General features: G+C 36.9%; 2 protein-coding genes across 2 annotated transcripts; both read left to right on the forward strand.

Annotated features, from left to right (window-relative positions):
• The first annotated feature begins 5523 nt into the window (after positions 1-5523).
• tppp3 (tubulin polymerization-promoting protein family member 3) lies at positions 5524-11389 on the forward strand. Its single transcript, XM_043243067.1, has 4 exons — positions 5524-5814; positions 8950-9147; positions 9454-9607; positions 10516-11389. Exons 2-4 carry the CDS (start codon positions 8960-8962, stop codon positions 10705-10707), a joined length of 534 nt encoding a protein of 177 aa, XP_043099002.1. The 5' UTR covers positions 5524-5814; positions 8950-8959; the 3' UTR covers positions 10708-11389.
• Positions 11390-14325: 2936 nt separating this feature from the next.
• Positions 14326-19630, forward strand: amfrb (autocrine motility factor receptor b). Its single transcript, XM_043244166.1, has 11 exons — positions 14326-14735; positions 16013-16105; positions 16198-16362; positions 16733-16885; positions 16997-17037; positions 17290-17422; positions 17538-17671; positions 18185-18295; positions 18532-18716; positions 18956-19011; positions 19173-19630. The coding sequence occupies exons 1-11, from the start codon at positions 14481-14483 to the stop codon at positions 19218-19220; spliced, it is 1374 nt and encodes a 457-aa protein (XP_043100101.1). The 5' UTR covers positions 14326-14480; the 3' UTR covers positions 19221-19630.
• The last annotated feature ends 88 nt before the right edge of the window (positions 19631-19718 follow it).

Here is a 19718-nt window from a genome sequence, read left to right on the forward strand (position 1 = left end):
TCGTGTCACCCAAACACCTGCTGTAGATCCTAGTATATTTTAATACTATGCATTCATGGGCTTGTCAGCTGAGAACACTGCCAGGTCAGAAAGTTGACAGAAAGCCTGTTGTCAAGGCCATAGCATAAAAACAATATTAGGTAATGGTCACACACGTGGAGTTGGGGAAAAGTCTTTTTAGACTCCAAAATCTGAGATGAAAACATGCTCAATATGTACTCAGATGTGTCTTGTGTCGTGATGTCCACTAAATAACCACCGAAGTTTATTTACCAACAGCTGAAGTATGATATAATTGGCAGTTATGCTTGTGATTTCCTTGCTTTGAGAATGGGGCTATTGTTTTGGTTTTGAAAATAGCACCGACAAGATGGATCCTGTTCCCTGACCAGCTGGATAAAATCATTCAGACTCTCCTTCCTCTCCTGCTCTCAGAGCTCAGTATCATGTTCTGCTCCTACATCCACTTAATGTCAAACTACTATAAAAATGTGCTGCCTGTTCTGATTTTAAAATCTTTGATAGGTGACATATTGACATATGTTTTATAGGCATAATAATCTTTTTAGAAGCCTTTAAAATATTCAAATTTCTTTCAAAAAAAAAGAAGAAGCATGTTTTTTGCTGTTTTTGCAATGCTGTGTACCCACAGTAACCATGGCATCAGGATACTACAACAGTGCTGCTCTGCTGAGGAGAGGCATGCAGCAGGACTTGTGACAGGACTCACAGTGACAGCAGCAGAACTGCTGACAGAAAGCTTTTGGCTGGAACCAGCGGCACGCTGCACGCAATTATTCACCAGAGATGAAGAGCTCAGTTTTCATAATTCACCTTGGCTGATAGAATATATAATATAATATGTTCAAGCTATTGTCGGAGGAACAGATTTATGGGCTGTTCTGATCATCATAGTCAAACAAAGGCCTTATTATGAATTCTCATGAATTATACTGTGCACACTGAAGAGCATTTCGCATCGTCAGTGTGCAATATCAGATCCTACAACTACTACGTCATACGAGTGTAAAGAAAATGCATATAAAATGCAAAATGTAAATTATATTGTTGTAAAAATCTCTATGTAAAGTTGGATAGTTACATTTCTCCTACTTTATTTGCAAACACACGGTGTACTCACATAACATAATATGGGCTTATAGCAAAATCACAGCTGTGTGATTGTAAATGATCACCGAATGTAACATTTTTTCACCCGGCAATATTGTTTTTTAAGTATTTCAAATTGTATATAGTATTTAACTTTACTCATAAATTAATGCTATATAGCAAATCCCAACTCAATTGTTTATGTCATTGCAAAGCGTAAACTGTATTATCACCCAATTGTAACTTGATAAAGCATTAATAAATCATAAACATTAGCGTGATTTTCTATAAAGGTGATTTGAAATGATGTTCATTGTGAACAAATATTAACAGCCAGCTATGCTTCTACGAGAGCACAACAATGAACGGATATTACAGAAAAAAAGCAGAATAAATATCTAGACCTTTCTGCGATCAGGTCTTGTTGTATGAAATGTGTGACAAAAACTGACATTGGCGGTTATGTAGTGTGAAAAGAACAAAAACCTGATGACTCTGAAAGTTCGCCATGTACCCTCATGTCATATTTAAATAGGTTTACTTCAATTCAGTCCAGATAAATAAGCAGTAGCCCCCAAAGCAGCGGAGATAGGTCTGACAGGAAAAGATTGGTTAAACAGAACTGTGTGTCCTTTCACTTATCAATGTCTCTCAATCTGTTTCATTCATTTCCAATGGTGACCTCATCATCTATAGCCCTAACCAGAAAAAAGGAAAGAAAATAAGCTATGGTAGCGGCAATCGTCTCCATGACAACAGTTAAAACAAAAGCTGAAATATGAAGTGAGTGTTTGATGCCTTTAGTTTGACCCTCCAGTGGCTCCCACACATCTCTCTGATTTTCCCACCACTTGTGTTCGTTAAATCACAGCGTTGTTGTTGACACCAGCGATCATGGTTGGACAGATGGATGTAATACTTTGTTTTGCAATAGTCACGCAGACAGACTATCGAAAAACAAAGTAAACGCACTCAGAAATAAGCTACCTTAAAGGGATACTCCACCCCAAAATGAAATTTTTCTCATTGTAGTGTCAAACCCGTAAACGCACTGTTTGTCTTCGAAACAAGTCACAAGCCTCCCAGTTTTCATCTTAAATATCTTAAATTGTGTACCGAGGACAAAACGAAGCATTTAGGGGCTCTGAACGACATGGGGGTCGATGATTAATGACAAATATTTCATTTTGGGGTGGAGTATACCTTTAACGAACGCTGATTGGTGGAATAACCACAATCAGGCTCACATGCAGAAACCAGCAGCCCTAGACCTTTTGTTCTGAGGTGCACATCTGTTTCCTGTTGGTCATGGATTCCTCTGCTTTCACAGCACTAAATGAGCTGAAAATCAAGAGACATTCATTTACACAGAAAAGCAGCTAAGTAAATGAAGCAAATGAGAAAAGGAAGATGACATATTTGGATTGCGGCAGCCTAAAAACAAACCACTTCATCACATGCGCACCGGTTATAGAGTAAGGATGATGAAATACTCCAAACGGATGATTAGACCCACTTCTCATTGGTCAACGTTCACGTCTTTAAATAGTGTGTATAAAACTGATGTATTGCGTGTTTAAATAAGGGTGATAAAGAGGTGCTGAGAATGAGAGAGTAAAACTGAAACTCAGCGGTAAACTCATGTCACGTCCCGTCTGATGTGTTGAAATGCTGTATGCGAGGGTTTAGTTTGTTTGACATGTCGTGCACCGTAAAAGTCATACTACGGCAGATACTGGACCGTTCACTTTCTGCGCACCATTTTGCTGTGAGAAGTTTGATATCACAACAAAGTGTTTCCAGGACAACTTGCATACACCCACTAAATGTGTCAATCATCAAAAGGTCAAAGAGATATACAGTGTGTGTCTTAGACGCTGAATGTGTAACAGACATCACTCAACACTTTATTGAAACATAAAAGTTCACTTAATAGGGCTATGAGTGCATGTCACACATCTGTAGGTTTGAAATCATTATTTTTACAGAAAGAAATAATCCAACCCAGTATGTTTCCATATTAAAAGATAATGTCTATAACAGAGTGTGCTCCTGAGGATTTCAGGATGTGAACGATTTTCAGTGCAGTGTAGGATGGATGGGTGTTTATTGGCTAGGCATTTAAAGCTCATGTTGTGCATGAGTTCTTGTTCTCAAAGCTAAAATACAAAATAACGCGTGCTGTTTTAATCTCATAAATGAGATGTGAATGCAGTGGCTCTTCGCTTTCAAAAGGGGGCGCCGCTAAAAAATTATTATTATTTTTTAAAATAATTTTGAGATTACAGAAGGTTAAACATTCTTAAAGTAGTTATTAAAAAAGTAGAAATTAGGGCAATATTTGTGATTTGTTGCATTTTAAATTATAATAATAATTTGCTAAGAGCCCACTATAGGGTCAGAGTAAAAACAACTGCTTTTAATAACTATTAAATATCCTAAACGGGAGTTTTGTTTCTCAATAATGACTGATGGCTTTTCTTCATGCAAGTGCCTTTAGAAATAAAATGGTGTCTTTAATTCTAACAAAGGGGTTCTCGCTTTTTAATGGCTTCGATTACATGAACACAATGTCTTGTTCCCTTTCTCTTAAACATGCACCACACACCCAATGTATTGCCGTGGTATGTAGTTTTCCTTTTTCATAGCAAGTCTCAATGCTGTTTCTTTTGGAGGCATCTGTAATATAATCTGGTCAAGTGAGTGATGAACGATCATTTCATTAGATCACTATTTGGAATGGCAACACTCCAAAGTTTCTTTAGAGAGCTTCTTAAAGTACACGCTCACATAAATACTCAAAATATTTGCATACCCACAATGTATTTGCTGAACCGGTGCATGTGACTTAGCTGGACGACCAAGAAGAGGATAAATGCTGTACTGATGATTTGTGAAAGAACATCACCTTACAAACTTAATCATTCTATCTTTTGGATTGTCATGATACTTCAGAAAACACTGAAATTAAAAAATGAATTATAAATTCAAATAATGATTGTAAAATACATAGCTCTTGAGGTTTTAACTACCATAATGACTGCTTATTTATGAATAAATCTAGCATATTTGAGATTATTGTATTATATCGCAGAATACAAATGCCGTTTGCAGCAAGGAGATGCCAGGGCTTCAAAACACAGTGGCACTGCTGTGGAAAGATGAATGTAGAGCTGTTCAAACACACCTCTCTTAAAACATCTGAATGTGAAGCTAATCATAGAGAGAAACAGTTAATCTTTTAGCACCATGATTCAGCAAATGAACAAAAGTGCTCTTTGTGTGTGTAAGGAGTTAATGTCAGCATTTAGCAAACACTTTTCGAAGGGCAAATTGATCAGTCTGATGTACTGTATTAGAACTGGCAAGGCAAATGATTGAGCACAATTATTCACAATTATACTGCCGGAATTATTCAGTTCGTTTAAACAGTTGTTATATGTTAATGTTATAAAAAAAAATTGTTTTGATGTTTTTGCATATATGTGTCTATAAATACTGGACCTGCATGTTGTATCAATCATAAAAAAAAAGGTTTAAAACATGAATAATACATAATAAGTAGTACAGCTCCTATCAGAATCACATTTGGCTCCAGGCTGTTGCTGAATCTTAATTCTTGTTCTTTGGACAACAAGAGGAAAGAGACAGACAGTGAGGGCAACCATGGAAAATATGAACTCAGTGGATGAATGAGAGGTGCCAAATAAGAAAAAGACAGAAAGAGCAGAGAAAAAGAAAACAGACCGCTCTGGCCATCTTCAGAATGGCCCTCTGCGAGATTCATCTACACCTAAGGAGAAGCTACATAGTAAGAATAATGAAGAGTCAGTTATTGAAAATTAAGCCAAACAGACCAATCATTTCACCATAAAGGGATTATTTTCAAATAATCGCCATCCGATATCCACAGATGGAGTATTCTGATGATGTCTTTCATATATATATATATATTGCGTGCATATATTTATGTATTTTTATTTTACTGGTGAAATGACTGATAATGTATATCAGATTTCTCCCTTCATTTAGTTTGCTTGAACCTAGCCTCTAGTTTCAGCCTTAATATAATTTTTTACAAATGACAATGCTCCCCAACGTCCTTAAAAAGGAAGTACTGTCAGATTTGGGAACTTGAGAACTACTCCGAACAAATCTGGTCGCTAAGTATAGACACACACACAGGCACTATTGGATGAGCATTTTCACGCGCATACTAACACATGCATGTACTGTAGTGCTGAATGAATCACATTACTTGTTCTCCTCTTTTGCTGAATGAATAGCATTTACATATGAACACAGCCAAACCAGAAGATAAACACAAATAAAACTCAAATGCCCCACCCAGGACAGAGTTGAAGTGTCTATGTTGCTATGCTCAAGCCTCCAGTTCAGCCCGACTGATAAATGACCCTGGTCACTATAACTCGAGTAGGCTCTCTTTCTTTCTCTCTCTTTCACACACACACACACACACTCTCTCTCTCTCTTTTATTGCCATCCCTTGATGTTAAACAGGACGTCTCCATGGATACAGGAATAAACAGATGATAACAAGCCCTCAGCCTTTAAAGCCCATTTCAGAAGGGAGTAACAGGAGAGACAGAGAAAGAGAGAGAGAGCGGAACGAGACAGAAGTTGTGCAGACCTGGGAGCGTGTGTGTGTGTGTGGATTGCCAACAGCTGGAGTCAGTAGCACAGGTAAGAGCAATTTCACTCATACTAATGTGAGAGAATGTCTTTCAAATACAAATGCACATGCATGCATGCACTCATCTTAATAGCTATATGCATGCACAAATAACATCATATAGACCCATAATACAACATGCATCAGCAGCTGCGGTTTGCATATTGAAGCACGCTGTTTATAAATATTGCTGCACAGTAAAATGTGAAGTCGGTGCATAAGCTGACATAACAAAGCGTGATTTCAAAACACACACTACAGATATTTTTTTAGCTAAACAAATCTTATATTTGCATCATTTCAAAACACACACTACAGATATTTTTTTAGCTAAACAAATCTTATATTTGCATTCGTTACAATGAGACACTGTGTTATTTGGATTACCCTTCATAACTTTTTTTCGTTGGTGTTTTTCTCTCCTGCTGGTCATGAATACACAAAATAAAATCAAATGGGTAAAAATGCAAAAAACTAAACAAAACAAAACAAAACAAAACAAAAAACATTAAATAATAGTAATTACAAAAAATACAAATTGAAAGTTTTCAACAGACAGTAGTAACATGTTCTGACTGCAACATCTGCAACCTGACTAAGTGTCATCAAGTGCCAAAAGATGAAATCATGTTCACTCTGGATAATTACAACTGCCACTGACTAAAATTATTTAGATTGCAATTATACATAAGCTAAATATACTGCATGATGCTTTCCCAGCGGCACATTGGCACATGAGGATGCTATTCATTTTATAAATATTGAACAAAACCCTGCTGACATCATCAGGTTAATTACAGGGCTGCTGTCTGTCTGATCAGAAAGTAAACACTCATTAAGTTGTCTATAAAACATAACTTTTTCATGGTTTGTGATGATCATATATTAAAATCTATTATACTTTAGTATGAAATACAGAGTGTGTGCACAGAAACATGTTGTGTGGGGAATACAGGTATCCCGAGGGCAGGACCACAGACAAGATTTAGCTATAAAACTCTGGGTCTGAAACATATGATTACGATCTGCTCATAAAGTCTTCAGAACATGATGTGTCTACTGTTTGTTTGTGTGTTTTGTCTGGATGGGTGGGTACATGTGTCTCTGTTTCCCTCCTTAATACAATGGTTTCCATGGACACCTCCACAAAGTCTTGTCCTGAGTGAGGGGATCTCTGGGGAGGAGGGCAGTGTGTGTTTATGTGGACGGCTGCCTTTGCATGAGTGTTATAAGGGTGAGGCTCACGCTCACAATGATGTCTTTATTCGGCCGCCTGTGTGGGAATAACCTCAGCAGCTCACACACGATCCCTTATACACTGCATTATGGAAATGCGCTGCACGCACATGCAACATGTTAAACATGATGACTTTAACGGTTCAGCGACTGAAGAACTCTTTGACAAACCAGCGATGATTACAACGTGGTGCAACAATATTTGGACTCATTCACCTCGACAAATTGGAAATAACTAATCTGCGTAACTTTTTTTTCTTTTGCAAAGCAGCACTGTCTTCAACTCTAATTGAAAGCACATTAGAATAATTTCTAAAAGATGACGTGACTCCGAAGACTGGAGTAATCGGTTGCTGAAGATTGAGCTTTGCCATCAGAAGAATAAGTTGCGTCTTCAAAAATATGTATAATATCAATATCAAAGAATATTTCACATCATTTTCTGTTTTTACTGTATTTTCGACCAAATAAATGCAGCCTTGGTATGTGTAAGAGTGTAAGAGACTGTTTGATGCACCACTCGAGTCATGAGCTCAGAGGAGGCTACAGATGGCTGAGAGAGCTGGAGTTGAAGCCAGGGCAAGCCCACCCACTGCTGCTTTACACTCATCACCTCTCCATGAGCCATTGGCTGCCAAACTTCTGACATCCATCCGAAACATTCCACAATAACTCCAAGACACATCAGACCATACACACACCTACTCTCGCCTCCATCGACAATGGCTGGACTGTGCAGACGCACCAAGAACGCCTAAAATCGGCCTCCTTCTGAAATTCCACGTTATCCAAACACTTCCACAGATCCATTGAGTTTTGAATTAATGCAGCTGCAAGTACAGAAACAATGCATTCTTGTACTTTAAGCTCAACAATCCATTTATATTTGTCATTTTATGCCTGCATATTAGCATGATTGAGGCTGTAATTTGTATTAGCAAACATTTAATTAATATTCATTTCTGTACGGTCCCTTTTATAGCATTAATACAAAAGAAGGTATCAGTGAAGTCATTGAAGGCTGGGGTAGCCTATACTACTTAGCATTTAAAATGTGAACAGATTTAAAACTTTAGGTGTACTACACTTTTCAACTTTGTACATGTTTTCAGAGGAAATACCGGGCATCATACACTAAACGACCGAGAATCACCTACTACCAGACTTTTATGTCATTCACAATCATAAGACAACAATGTAAAAATTTATGATTTCATAGTGCTAATCATAATTAAAGTGCACCCGTCAAAAAAGAAGGTAAATGACAGCAAATATTTAGGAAATGTGTTTTTGTCTGTTGAGCAGTGCTCCAAAGTGAATAATTAGCAGTCTGCTGAGAACTGATAATCATCTCATTAGCTCAGTCCTTACAGACCTTACATTTGAAATCAGGCTCTGTTGCTCCACACACAGCAAATGTGTTACTTTTGGCTGGTTCTTTAATTAGTATTTTATTCATTCAGGCCATGCAAAACGCAATGGAAAAGAAGCTGACCTGCTAAAGCTGCCTGCCAAAACTCTGCAATAAGAAGACCATTAGTGACATATCTCAAAGACAAGATCAAAGGATAGTTTAGATAATGCAGATGACTTGAATCAGTCAGAACCTTTAAATCAGAGTGAAGGTTGTTTTGTTGTCTTTGTTGTCTCAACTCTATCTGTACAGCCTGAGGCTGTAGACTTTATTTGTGTATACAGTATAATACACATCTAAGTTTTCTATTAGACAATAATGCAGTGTATCTTTCTTTTTTGAGTGTACTGCGGTATTCTGTCTTCCTTTTCGTCATTAAGGCTTCAGTAATGCCAGTTGACCACGCCACTATTACAGATGTCTTATTTGGTCAATTAATACACCTTTTCTTAGGAAATAGTTCCATTAGGTCATAGTCTTACTATTTGTTTGGCAGAATACCCAATATGGCAGAAAGCACAGAAATGGACGAGCTTCTGAGCGCCTTTAAGAAGTTTGCAATTCATGGTGACACCAAAGCCACTGGAAAGGAGATGAACGGGAAAAACTGGGCTAAACTATGCAAAGACTGCAAAGTTATTGACAGCAAGAATGTCACCAGCACTGACGTAGATATCATCTTCACAAAAGTCAAGTGAGTTTTTCAGCATTTCTCCTTTTGAAGACTTTGAACAGTCTTTATATATATATATATATATATATATATATATATATATATATATATATATATATATATATATATATATATATATATATATATATATATATATACACAAATATTACCGTGCATGTAAAATAAACCATATAAAATGTAAAACAGGAAATATTGTAAATATTAACAATATTTTCATAGACTAAACCATGTAACATGTAAAACATAACTGTGCAGTACTGGCAATAGAACAGACAAGTTGAAAATCATATATTTATCATTATTTAGAGCAAAGACATCTCGGGTCATAACATACGAGGAGTTCCAGAAAGCTCTAGAAGAACTGGCACCAAAGAGGTTCAAAAATCAAAGCAAAGAAGAGGCACTGCAGTCTATACATAAGCTAATTGAGGGAAAGGAACCCACCAACATTGGTGTAACGGTAAGTCAACCATTTGAACACAATGATGACATCAAAATTAACATTTAAAATCAATATTTTGGGTTCTTTTTCAAAAGAAACAAATTTTTTAATTCAGCACGGATGCATTCAATTGATAAACAAAATATTGATCATAATGTATACAATAAATTTCTTGAGCATATTAGAATGATTTCTGAAGGATGCTGAAAGTTCAGGTTGGCCATCATAAATAAATGACACTTTATTGTAAAGAAAAAAAAGACTTCTTTAAAAAAACGAGACAGAAAGGTTATTTGTTTGTCATTTTATCCTCATAATGAAATCCTTCATCTAGTTACTAGGCTGCATCAACCATATAAAATTAATCTTAGATGTGACAGAAATAGAAGGGTATTGCATGAATATTTAAAATGTAAGATGAACTAAGAAAAAACAAGCCTGGCAAGCAGTTGTTGAAGCTCCATCAACACTGCACAGTTTGGATGTCTCCTGTATCTAACACGTAATTCAGCTCATCTGTAGTTGCAGAGCTTTCTGTGAACTCATTTGGATGTGTCAAATAAAACAAGACAGCTAAAATTAATAGTGTTGGTTGACCTCCAGAAGCAGGATTGAGAAACGCTAACAAGGTACTGCTACATCATTCCTCAGTCAGTTCAGCACTAGAGGGCAGTAACAAATCAAACAACAATAAATCAAACCTGGCAACTAGTTAAAAGTTCAAAACCAGTTGCAAGAATACGTGATGTATATGTGAAATTCATTCAATGCAGAAAATCTCTGCTGGGGCAGGCTCAAAACAAATCTGGTTAAATAAAAATGTCATTTGGGTTGCTAAAGCACGTTTCTAGTTCAGTTTTCATTTTTATTCTTTACATCTGATGTCACGATTATCAACATTATCAATATTTGTTTAACCGTTCTAGAAAGTGGCAAAAACCGCTGCCGTGGATCGATTAACCGACACATCTAAATATACGGGCTCTCACAAGGAGCGCTTTGATGAGAGTGGGAAAGGCAAAGGAAAAGGTGGCAGGGAGGAGATCGTGGAGCACACGGGTTACGTGGGTGCCTACAAGAACGCTGGGACGTACGACGAGAAGACCAAGGCCAAGTAAGGCCCCGCTGTCTCCACGTCAGCGAGCTTCACCTGAGCTTCATCTTCATCAGCACTTAGGTCTGGACCAAAGTCAAACTTGAACTTTGACCTGCAAGATCACACAGCCACTATGCAGTGTAACACAGGAAGTGTTGTAAATGTTTCTCTTTAAGGATAAAGAACATTTATTATAGTATTACAGTCGGTTTTCGTTAGAAAGTTGACAGAAGGGTAAGAGAGGAACTGGTGAGGACTGGTCTCACTCGTTTCGTGCAGATACCAGCCCCTGCTGTATGTATGATTTCAGGTGAAAATCTCAAAGAGCAAGCATAAAGACGACTCTTCAGGTGGGGAAACAGATAAGTATTTGTTTCAGTTTTTATGTTGCTGTTTAATAGCTACAAAAAAGGTGCATCTAAACACCACACTGCTTCAGGGAGGGGACTAGCAGAACAGAGGAAGACTTGTTTCTTCCAACATGTGTGTATAGATGCAACGGAATTGCTGTCAATAAAATCTTACAATATTCATTGCTTAAACTTAAATGTCATTCTCTAAAGGATAATGGTAAACAGCTTTATGTATGTATTAGCTACCCTTCTGTTATTATTTCCAAAAAATCATTGTGATATCTTTGTTTAAGTTACCTTACTGTGTTACTGAAACTGGAAACTGCCTTTGTATAAACCATTACTAAATAACTTTTGGTGTGTTTTATTTTAAGTTCTCTGTTTTTGTTTGGTATTCTGTTTTATTTTAAATAACAAATAAAATACATACACAACTTTTTTTTTTTCTGCAGCAACAGTAAAACTGTTCTGGTGAGGTGCAATACTGAAACAGACAACTAAAAATATTGAGTCTGTGTAGTTACTTCTATTCACCGTTACTATAACTACTAGTTGAAATAAAGATGAAATAGATTAAACACATATTCTGGTAAACTAGGGTTTTCGACTAGAGGTCAGTGCATTGGGGATCACTAAAAGCCGTTAATAAAATGATGTGCCAAGCAAAATTATTTTACGTCACTAAAATTGTACTGAAGGTCTTTGGTTTTGTAAAGGTCAGACACCTTTTTGCTTTATTCAGCACTCAGAGCAAAAAAAGCTAGTTGCACCTGCTAGCTTCTGCTGCCTCTCGTAAAACTAACAAAAAAGTGCCACTGTAACCACAGTAACCTCTAAAAAATACAGTAGTAAAAACTGCCGTTAAAATAAACAAATAGCACCAGATACTCAGTAAGAAAGTTGTTTACTATCTTATCCAGCATTACACACGACGTGTTTACGGAACACCGGTCCATTTGTCCAAAGTCTCTCCTGAGGGACAGACGCCGGTCTCGCTGTTGCCGTGGCAACCGCACCACACACAAACAAAACAGCGGCACCTGGCTCCGACAGCCTTCCCCTGCCCTCTGAGTGTTTGTAACCAAACACACTCGTTCATGGCAACGTTTGTTTGGTTCATCTCCTTGGAAGCGTTTAATCAAAAACATCTCGCTCCATTCCAGCTCAAGCCTTTGTTGCTTCTGTCACATGTTGATGAATGGCATAGCACAGCGGCGTCGCAATCGCCTTCAGTCGAGTTCAGAGCTCGCGGCGCGCTGTAATCAAGCGGCTGATTAATTGCCTGTTAACATGAGTCGCGGAGCTCGACAGGCTTGGCCGGCGCTGTTGATGCAGTGTGCCGCACATGCAGGCGATTGCCGAGTGCCTCGGATGATTATACGCGATTATGTAATGTGCATTTACACTATATAAGAGGTCATTTTAATGGCCGGTCACGTTTTATCTGTCTGTGTGAAATCTGATCGCAGCTTTGTGCGTCTAATCACGTTATTTCGTCGGCTATGTCTGATTTGGTTCTTGCCCTGAGATTTCCACCGGATGTCAACAAAAGAACTTGACAAAAGACACAATTTAATGAGTGCACTGTGCAAAGTAAGCCAACTTAGTTAACATCGCTTATTTTTGAAACCAACCCACCCGCTAAATATTAGCCTCTGTATTTTTATTTGTTTATGTATGCGGATACCCTTACTAATTAACGTGCTGAGCTAATTTTAGTAATACAATTATGATCGTGTAATCTGATAGCCTACTGATGCTCTTGTTTCTGTTCACATATTATAGGCTATAACAATTAGCAAGCAAGCTAACAATATGTTTAAATGATCATCACATGTCATAGTAGTAAAATACTAAAATCTTCAAAATAAAGTCAAAAGCACTGGTTATGCAATTAGACAGCTTTCAATGAATCCACAGGAATTCACAAGACTATTGTTGACTAGATGCTACCACCTTGTGGCTCTTTGTAAAAGTGCATTTATTTATTTGTCTCTTTCGATCTATCTTTACATGATCGATTCCATATTCTTTTTTATGAAACATTCACTGCCATAAATAAATAAATAAATAAATACATACATACATACATACATACATACATAAAGGTTTTCCTGACCACAAACTTCTAAATGGTAGAGCATATAATTCTCAGTCATCACATATGCATGGAAAAAGCAGATAAGGCTGACATTAAACTGAATTAGAATACCAACCAATTATACCAGACGACAGATTATAATATTTACAAATTACAAACAATATATGCACATGTTCTGTCCACTGAACTGACTATTCTATTAAGGGCCATACAGTAGTTTGCAGTAGTTTTCTGTGTTGTGGTTTGTGACTCTTTAAGAGCAGACTGACCGGTGTTTGGCTCCAAGAGGAACCCACACGCAATTGTATTGCTGTTTTAATACATGCGTTAATATACCTCCAGAGGGTTGCACTCTTGGTGGATCTGAAATGTGAAGGAAAAACAAATTAATAAATAAAAATGGCTTCTGAAAGAGAAAAAGATGAGCTGAAAAGAAAAGAAAAAGGAGGCGAGAGCTCTGCAATGAACTGTAGTTTGTTTTTCCTGGTTAGTTCTTTAGCATCTACTGTGAAAGCATGATCTCATCATATCAGGTAGCATATATATTTGGCACAGCAAGTTGTCTTACATGTCATGTATGTTTTTAGTATGTATGTGACCTCATAAATTAATTTTGAGCACAACTAGCTTCATGGACTCCACAGATCAAACTGAATATTATGCTGTACGAAATACAGCAAACCTAGTCAAAGGTCATATAACCTAGTTGCTATCCAAAGTGATTTCAAATCAACATCGCATTAACATTGATCAAACAATATTAACAGTAAAGTAACTCCAGCTTAATTGATATTACTTGAGCTTAGTTGTTTGGATTTTGGAACTGTAAAAAGTACAATAATAGGAACAAGAATGCGTAAAGAGCAGAAAAAATATAGCTCATACCATATAAACAAATATTTAGTGAATTGGCTAAAGCTTTAATAAAATAGGTTGACCCTATATAAATGGTTTCCTTATAAAATAAAAACACCCATTGTGATAGCCTAAAATATATGCCTTAACTACATGTTCAAAAGCATTTTATAAGGCCAAGAATAAGCAAAAGAATAACCTGTAACCTGACCATATTAGTTTCTAAATTCACTCTAATTTCAAAAAGAAAATCGATTTTAAAGAAGCACTTTCGATATTCCGATTGTGTTTTTTTGTGTGATCTTTGCGCCCTCTCCCGTGCAAACTGATTTAAAGTGACAGCGCTGAAGTCTTGCCTTAAGGACATGTTTTACATTACTCTGCTTAAGACGACCGAAACGGAGAATTTATGTCTTAAAGTATAACTACTACTATGAATAGTCAGTAAAAGACATAAACTGTTGTAGATTTTGTGTGTTGGTGATCATGCCGCAGAGAATTGTAGATGTGTTGTTGTCCTGGCCATGGCTACAAATGTACGCAGCTTTCAGTGTATATTTACTGACAGGATGCATCTACAACGTGTGTGAAGAGGCGAAAGATCCGTTCAAACAGACCGTTCTCACGAACAAACTCTCTCAGGACCCACCCGCTGGCAGGGCAGGCGATGGCAATGGCAACAATGAAGAATTATATGCAACTGTTTTTTGGCATCACGATACGGAGAGCTTCTACATTTGGGTAAGTGGGCAAATAACCTTACATATCCCAGAAATATATGGGTCAGTGAATGACTTAAATGCCGGTGGTTTTAGAATACTTAGGCTAGAATTTAAAAAACGCAATTCGTGTAAACTTTTTTTTCCCTAAAGTAAAATAAGGTGTAATGCTCTTGGAGTCGTTTGGCATTTTAAAAAGGCTCGTATGATGTTGCTAAAAAACATTATTTCGTGTATTTGGTATAATGCAATGTGTTTATGCGGTTTTTCATACTGTTATTGTAACTCCAAGCCTTCCTGAAAAGCGTGGGTTTTTACAAAGCTCTTCGTTCCGAGAAACGAGATGAGCTCTGATTGGCCTGCTGTCTAGTGCGTTGTGATTGGTTGAGTGCCTTAATCATGTGACTGTAATGTTACGCCCCTTACCGTAAGTCTTTTTACTCGTCGAGTTGTATCGTAACGACATAGCACAATGCGCTCATGATAGAAGAAATAGCAAACACTACACGGCTCAAAACTTTCGGTTGAATAGCAAGTAGCAACGAAAACGTAACTAATTTACAGGTTGTGAGTCAGAAGCACCAGATGGTCCTTGTTGAGTTGAAATTGCCCCACTTAATAGTCTCTCTACAGAGCCACCACAGGCTGATCTTAATATTTGTGTTGAGCTGTCCTGGATCAGTGCTTTAAACACAGTTTAACCACTGATTTCTAGTTGTGTCTCTTTTGAAAGCACAAAGAAAATAGTTTCGATTTCACAATGAAACACAGCATAACCATAAAATGGCAATGAAAATAAACCCACACAGTAGACATGTGGGGTCTCGTTTAAACAAGCCGTTTTAGGAGTGTGTGAACAAGTCATATCTTTTAATCTCTTTGGTTTTAAGACTTTAATCTTTGCAACTTTGGGGGCCTTATCTATGCACTAACAACTTATAACACTCTAAAGAGAGAAGCATCATTAAATTGAATTTCTGCATGATTAACTCGGTTTTAAAATGTAAAGGTTTTTTTTATCTATGAAACTTTTGAGTGAATATGAATATGAAGTTATGTTAATACCTTGACACATTTACGTTATGCTAAAATATTAAATTATTTCATATTTTTGCATTGTACGAAAACCTCAGTTATTAATTCAAACAAATCACATGGTCCTGCCTATTCTTTAATCTTTGTGTTTTCATACAGCGTACAGTGCATACTTTATATTAGCTTTTTGGGGTTGGCTATCATCAGTGCAACCTAATGCACATCTAATGTACATTAGTGCAGCTACATTGTTCATCTCCTCAGATTCTTGTGAACACAATGTGCTGTTTTCTTCTGCTGATGGGAAAATGTGTCCAGCTTGTTGTGTTCGGTGAAGTCAGAATAAATGAAAAACAGGTAAAATGTCATATAAGAAGGAATAATTAATTATGTTTCAGTTTCTCCAAAAATGAACGTTTAATTTATGTTCTTGACATTTCTCCTATAAGAACCTGAAGGAGAAAATCTGGAACTTTCTATTCCACAAGTCCATCTTTCTCTTTGGTGTACTGAATGTGCAGTCAGAGAGGGAGCTGGCCATGTGGTGTCTTTGGTTCTCCACACTTCTCTTTCTCCAGTTGTTGGCCCAGCTCTGCAAAGACCGTTTTGAGTATGTAAGTAAAATATTTTCAGTTAATATCCAGACACTCAATACTCAGAGAAAGAAATCTAGCGCCAGGAAACTGTGGATAACATAGATGACCTACCATGTGACCACCCCAGTCCATATCAGTTTCAGGGTTAACATTATAAATAGCATCAGAGTCCTTGAATCCCAGGTGTGTTTACTAAAATAATTTTCAGTTTAGTTTAAGCGTGAGACAAGATTATGATTTCAAATCAGCATCATTCCTCATGTAAGTGCTTTCACCTAGACAGCAAAGGTCATAAAACTGTGTTTTTGTTGTGAATCTCTGTCATTTCCTTTTTAGTGTTACGGTGTGCATTAAATGTAATATATGATATTGTGTTTTTGTTTCATAGGTCTCGTCCTCCTCCACCACGACTCTGGGCAGACATATGCTCGTGTTGTTTCTGCTGATGTGTTTGTTTGTGTCCTCTGGGGCTCTCACTGTAGCATGTGGCCTGCTGGGGTTTTCCCATGGTATGCACACTCTCTTCTTTATGGCCGTTGAAGTAAGTTTGAATGTGTGTGCATGTGAACTAGTGCATATTCGTGTGAAAACAAGTACTGTATACATTTCAAATACTGTATACAAATACTTAAAAAAAGCATTGTTTTTACAGTGTCTCATGGTGACTGTATATACGAGCCATGCCATTCTTCGGTGAGTATTGTCAATGTGAGGTTTATCATCGACACATAAACAAACATTTGATAAATTTTAAATAGAAGGAAGGAATTATAAACAGAATAACATTCTTTATAAGTTTAACAGAACTCAAGTAAAGTACAGACTGAAATAAAGACCCATAAGAGGTGACTGGAATGTCATTGTTCTATGCATTTATAGGATACATTATACCTTATATGTGCTTTAAGCTGATTGTTTGCTATAATGACATCTGCCTTCATTCAGGTACGCATTTTACCTGTATGACCTGATCCAGGAAGCTTCCTGGGAAGATAAAGAGGCCTGTATTTATTACACAGACTTTGTCATGGAGCTGGGCATTCTTTTCCTAAATATGATGCATCATATCCACATGCTGGTGAGACGATCGTTTTATTTTTAACCACTGAAATAGGAATATTTAGTTGTTTTATTAATATTTTATCATATATTTCATAGCATTTTTTTGTCTTTTGTCTCTGTCTCTTATCCAGCTTTATGGAAATCATTTGTTCTCTGTGGCTGATTTGGTTATTTTGAGACAGTTACGTTTCTTGTCTCAGGAAATGCGTCGCAGGTTACGTCAACACAAAAACTACCTGCATATTTATAATGTTTTGGACAAGAGGTAAGTTTTACGGGCCTTTTAAGCCTTCCTCGCCATAGTTGGGTAAATAGTGGTGAATAAGAGACTTCAGCAAAACATTACCATATGCTCAAACAGAAAATAAAAAAATCTCCACACCTTTCCAAATGCAGGAAAAATCACTCGCTGCCAGTGATTTAGAAACACTGGCCCTCATAAGCAGTGTTAGCGTTTTTGTGATTTGGTGCCATGTTAATATAATATAGCGTTTTGTAAGTGTATATTAAAGTGATTACTTATTAATTAAAAATATTTCTAGGTTTATGATGTTAGTAAATGTGGAAATGCATCACACTTTGTAAAAGGGTTCAATTAATAGTTCATAAGGCTACATAATGCTAGCGATCCTGAATTTTCTCAGTTTCTTCCTGTACTGTATTGTTTATTTTTGTACGTGAGTAAAGTAACAGCTGTTATATAGTCCCTCTGTTTTGGCATATCGCAGTAATGAAGTGAGAAAAGATGGGCCTCCTAAATCATAATGTCTCTTGGCAGGTTTTCTGTGGCTACAATGGAAGAGCTGGCATCTCATGATGACAGATGTGCTATCTGCTGGGAAAAGATGTACACAGCATACAAACTGCCCTGTGGGCACCTTTTCCACAAGTATGAAAATGACCACATTCTAGATAGATAGAGAAGGATTTATTAGTTACAAGTAATTACTTATCCGCCCTAGATGAAGTCTTCTGCAGTACGTGAATATAGTCTGTCATGCAGCACCGAGCTGAATGGATGACTAATAAAGCATTACGATTTGCTGCGGGAAAATATCAGAAAATTTTTCTTATGAAACCTCTTTAAATGGTCTAAAAGATGCTGCTACCCATGTGTGTTTTCAGGTCATGTTTGCATTCCTGGCTAGAGCAGGATATGTCATGTCCCACATGTAGGATGTCTGTGAGTGGCAGTCATACCAGAAATGAGCGGGAGAGGGCATCACTGTCGCTCGGTCCGGGCTCAGCTGCTGTGCTGAATACCAACAGAGCTCCAGTCAGATACCACAGCCACCTCTTCCGTTTTCATGGTACAATGAAAATGATGCTCTTTTTATATTAATTATTTATATAGCCCTGATGTTGCTGTGGTCACATGTGAAGTGAATCAGAACGTCAGCATGAGCTCATCTGCTTTATTATGTGTGCTTGTTGCTTTTAATGAGAATGTTAGACATTTCCTCTGAAGATGGTGTTTATTCATGCCTTTGGGGTTATTTTGTTTTGGGCACCTATTTGGATTCACCTAACTGGCTACCTGGCTTTACAGTTGAATTCGTGCCCTCTTCTAATATGATCATTCTACTGAATGCAGATGACTCACAGGTAATAATTGAGATTCTAAATTGTCCACAAAAAATGTTTTCTGTTGAAATAGTAGCCATATTATGCCGTATCACATTTCCAAAAATAGCTACCATAGCTTACGAAAACTTATCTAAAATATTACATTTTTATCTGATTGCCATTATCAATTTGATTTTCAGATACCCCAGGAGGAGGAGATGTTTCATCAAGTAGACCTGCCAGAGTAGTCAGTTCTTTGATTCTTAAATGAAGGAGAATGTGAAACTGACTAAAGAAAGACTGTGGAAAAGTGTGTATGAATGCTATAAGGCATAGTCTGTCTTTCCCTTTGAATTTCTTTGATGGCACTGTGCAAGTGCAGCATTAACAGTTTTAAAGTGCTAAGAAGATCTGAAAAGAAAAAAATACAGTGTTTATTGTATTTCTTTATATAAATATGCACTAGCAGAATAACTGAAGAAATGATCGCTTCATAAAAATTTTAAATTGAGGTGGGATGGCTTTAGTGTGATTGATTTGTAGTTAGACATTTGTCACAAATTCATGCTCAAGTTCTGTTGTAGACAAAAGGTTGCTTTGCTTTTTTGCATTATGTATTTAATATTTGTAATGTTATTTGTGTCTTTTTTACATTTAAATAAATTTAAAAAACATTCTAATAACATATTTTTTTACATATGAAAGTAATTTATCTAACCTGTAAAAACCCGTGACAGTCAAACTGA

This window comes from Puntigrus tetrazona, chromosome 7 (genome assembly GCF_018831695.1).
Source record: "Puntigrus tetrazona isolate hp1 chromosome 7, ASM1883169v1, whole genome shotgun sequence".
Lineage (NCBI taxonomy): Eukaryota > Metazoa > Chordata > Actinopteri > Cypriniformes > Cyprinidae > Puntigrus > Puntigrus tetrazona.